Here is a 3,588-nt window from a genome sequence, read left to right on the forward strand (position 1 = left end):
TAGAGTAAACTATTGCTCAAGTTAAGGTTAGATTTCAAAATACTGGTGGGCATTTTCTTTTAAATATGCTGTAAAATAAAAATCAACTAACTTTTTTAAAACACTAATATACATTTTGGGGAATACATTTCAAGAGAGGAACTAACTGACTGGTATGTTGTGATTTGTAAAGTTTTGTGAATGTTTTAAAAACAAACAAAACAAAAATAGTTTGTACATTGCCACACACTCTGATGTTAATTATTAATGTGCGGGCCAACTTTGTTTCAAAGGACAACATTTCTCCTAACAGTGCAGTTCCACACAGCTCAAACCAAGCAGGTGGTCCGAAATGTTTCCTAATAAAACAAAAAACATTGCCTCTACACACTCTAAAGCACGTTTCCTTCTCATTTTAGGAACAACAGGTGAAAACAGAGAACGGAGCCAAAAGACCTGTTGAAACCATAATTTCCATATCTGATTTTAGATTTTTTTTCTCTCTCTTTTTTGGTTAAGATTCATCCATCTCCTGCATTTTAGCTGGATGTGTTATGAGACTCTCTTCAGCTCATTAAAATGTAATGCTGATGACCAGCTCTCTGGAACAGTGCCTCCTAACCAAAGTTCATCACTCGCAGGCACTATGGGGCTTTTTTTTCACTTTGCGCGCATGCACTGGGGTTTTTCACCAGAGTGCTCAGTCTAAAGATACTTTGTCCACTGCTGTCCCGCTTCATGTGGTAAGGTGAAGGTGTAGGGTGTCTGCTGCTTTAGCTGCTTCAGTGGAACAGAAACTCTTTTAAAGTCCATTTACCCCTAAGTCAAAACTGCTTTAGGACGGGCAATTTCTATGGGCTATACTTTTCTAGATTCATTCCACTGTAAATAAAACAATATAATATTATTATTGTTATTATTGTTATTATTGTAATAATAATAATAATAATAATAATAACAATAATAATGTCTGATTAAAATCGGAGTAATTTATAATATTATTTATAATTATCTAAAGGAGACTAAATGTGTGATCTGTTGTCGCTCCACTTTCACCTCGGTGTTGGAAAACAGAGCAATTGCTTGGCAATAAAGAGGCTGCTGCCGTCTCTGTTGCAGTGTGGTCCGCGTATTGAACGACTTTGTTGGGTATTTCCCCCCGCCTCTGGATCTGGTTACGCGGTATTGATCGGTTTTTATCGAGACAGATGTGATTCTTCGTGGCCCCATCCTCAGCTCCCGTGCTGGCTGTGTCGTGGAGGGCTGCACAGGAGATTGAATTGCACTTGTGAGACCACCAACGGATAGGCTCGGCTGGGACTGACTATAGTTCAGCCTTGTATGTGAAGATGAAATAGCGATCGGCTCATTTCAGAGCCGATTTATCCCATTTACGCATGGGGTTTCCCCTTGTTTCTCATCGGATTTTCTTTTTGTATTTGGCTCACTCGAACATTTTCTCTGACGTGTATGCACATATTTAAAAATACACAAAAAAGCTCTGGTTCAGAGAGCATTTACGCACATTGGGACAATTCGACATAGCCCACTATAAACCTACTTTTAAGTATACAATTAAAGGATTTCCACCTACCTGTTGATGGATGAAACGCTGGGGACAGTGTCGTTGTCGCAGACGCCCTCGGCCAGTAGTCGGTCCCTTATCTCCCAAGCAAACATGGTTGGATTCTGGCGCTTATAGTCAGCAATTTTATCCACCACTTTCGGAGTTGCAACCTTTGGTTTGGACCCACCAATGACTCCGGGTTTAATACTGCCGGTTTCGTAGTACCTGCATGGGGACAGAGTGAATGTTCCTGAATGGATCCCTCCTTACAGTAATTCAACAATCCAGTCTGTTTGATGGGAAGGTGGCTTAAATATCGTTTGTGTGGAAATACATCTCCGCCGATCTTCAGCAGTTATTTTTGGCAAAAGAAATATAAAAGAAAAACCTAAAATATGTTGGCGGCTTTAATATATTAATTGGTGTGGCAGTGTGCTGTTATATAGGCCTAATTGAGTGTCAGCTGGAAGGTGAACAGAGCGGATTTTCAACGAAAAGCAGTGTAATTAAAATCACACAATATAAGCAGTGAGACGGACAGAACAAAGAACAGTTTAGCTGTAAAAAGCACAGTTTAGACCTCATTTCCAGTTCCCATGAGCTTACAGTAGCATGCACGACATGCCACCATGACCTATTGGTAAATGTTGGTGACAAACATTCAGTGTGTGTGAAATGAAATACCTCTGAAATGCCTTCTGATAGCTGAAAAAAATATATGTCAAAATATTATCTCACAGCATTTGTGCTCTGAAGTAAAATAATGTTGACCTAATTTATCGGGTTTAAAGTAGCTTTTACACTGATGGAAAAATATAGGAACGTAACGTGTGTATATATGGTATTTTTAAAGGATTATGAAACTTAAAGGTGAGTTTATAATGGCCGTAGACTGTGTTGTTTCCCTTAATCTGCTAGTAATATTCCACCATGTGTCTGTAGACCTGAAAAGTCAGTTTTCAAGTGACCTCGTGCTACTTTATACACTTTTTTTTATCACCTACAGTTTCCTATAATATTAACACAGCCTCATATTGCTCCGAGATATTTTTTTATCCTTAATGCTTAGCTGTTAACTCTCCTCCGAAAATATATTTCATGATTATGATGCTTTTCTCTTGCAAGGCTGCAGGTGATGGATAGAAAATCTCGGACGCAGAACTGCTGTGTTCAAGCAAAAAAAAAAAAAAAAAGGAAGAAAGAAAGAATTTAAAAAAAAATGGCCTGCCTATATAACCGATGACTGAGGCTGAAATAGAGCTGGGTGCGCATATAGCTACGAGCTATAGAAGATTGATGTTTGACACACATAGGGCTCTGCTGCTAGTGGATCCCCCCTTTTACCTGCCGAGGATTTTGCTGACACAGCCGTGACTGACCCGTAGCTGTCTGGAGATGTCGCAGGGCCGGACGCCCTGGTGGGCCAGCTCCACGATCCGCTGCCTCACCACGTCCGGGAGGGGTCTGCCGTTCACAAACACCCCGCCGAGCTGGTTCACACCGCCGTGCCCTGCGTGGGACACAACAGCAGCACAGGGGAGCATAACATTACATACCTGCAGAAGACACGCCGTCTCTTCGTGTGGATTCATTTAGCTTTCTGTTCTTTGTTTTCTTGTTTTAGTTTTAGCCTAAACGGTTCAATCACGTTAAACATACACACAGTACAATGTGCATGCGTATACACACACAAACACACACACAAACACACACACACACACACACGACCGCACGCATGCACATTTTCATTTTCAGTCTTTGTTGCTGCATGAATTGTGAAATAGAAGACAGTAGTGGGGTTTTAAATAAAAATAACCATAATAATAATAGTAGTAATAATTGGCCTAATAGTTATAATAATAAAAATGGTAGAAATGGAAGCAACCAAAGAGTAAAATTAAAGTGGGGTTGTGTTGCTTTCAAATACAGAAAATATAAATATCAAACAAAACAAAGCACATTAAATTAAAAAATCCTATACATACATATTTAAACATGTATATAAATATATATATGTATATATATATATATATATATATATA

At 39.2% G+C, this 3,588-nt stretch overlaps 1 protein-coding gene across 12 annotated transcripts in view; it reads right to left on the bottom strand.

Annotated features, from left to right (window-relative positions):
• The window catches only part of pax2a (paired box 2a), a 28,251-nt gene that overhangs the window by 22,989 nt on the left and 1,674 nt on the right, over positions 1-3,588 (bottom strand). For 4 of the 12 annotated variants that reach the window (XM_032541548.1, XM_032541552.1, XM_032541554.1 and 1 more), the window contains exons 2-4: positions 2,891-3,068; positions 2,231-2,251; positions 1,574-1,771 (exon numbers count right to left, since the gene is read on the bottom strand). In XM_032541548.1, the coding sequence (XP_032397439.1) occupies positions 1,574-1,771; positions 2,231-2,251; positions 2,891-3,068 (397 nt within the window). The remainder of the gene's footprint in view (positions 1-1,573; positions 1,772-2,230; positions 2,252-2,890; positions 3,069-3,588) is intronic. The other 8 variants (XM_032541550.1, XM_032541553.1, XM_032541555.1 and 5 more) reach the window with 3 other exon arrangements.

This window comes from Etheostoma spectabile, chromosome 17, assembly GCF_008692095.1.
Source record: "Etheostoma spectabile isolate EspeVRDwgs_2016 chromosome 17, UIUC_Espe_1.0, whole genome shotgun sequence".
NCBI classification, from domain to species: Eukaryota; Metazoa; Chordata; class Actinopteri; order Perciformes; family Percidae; genus Etheostoma; species Etheostoma spectabile.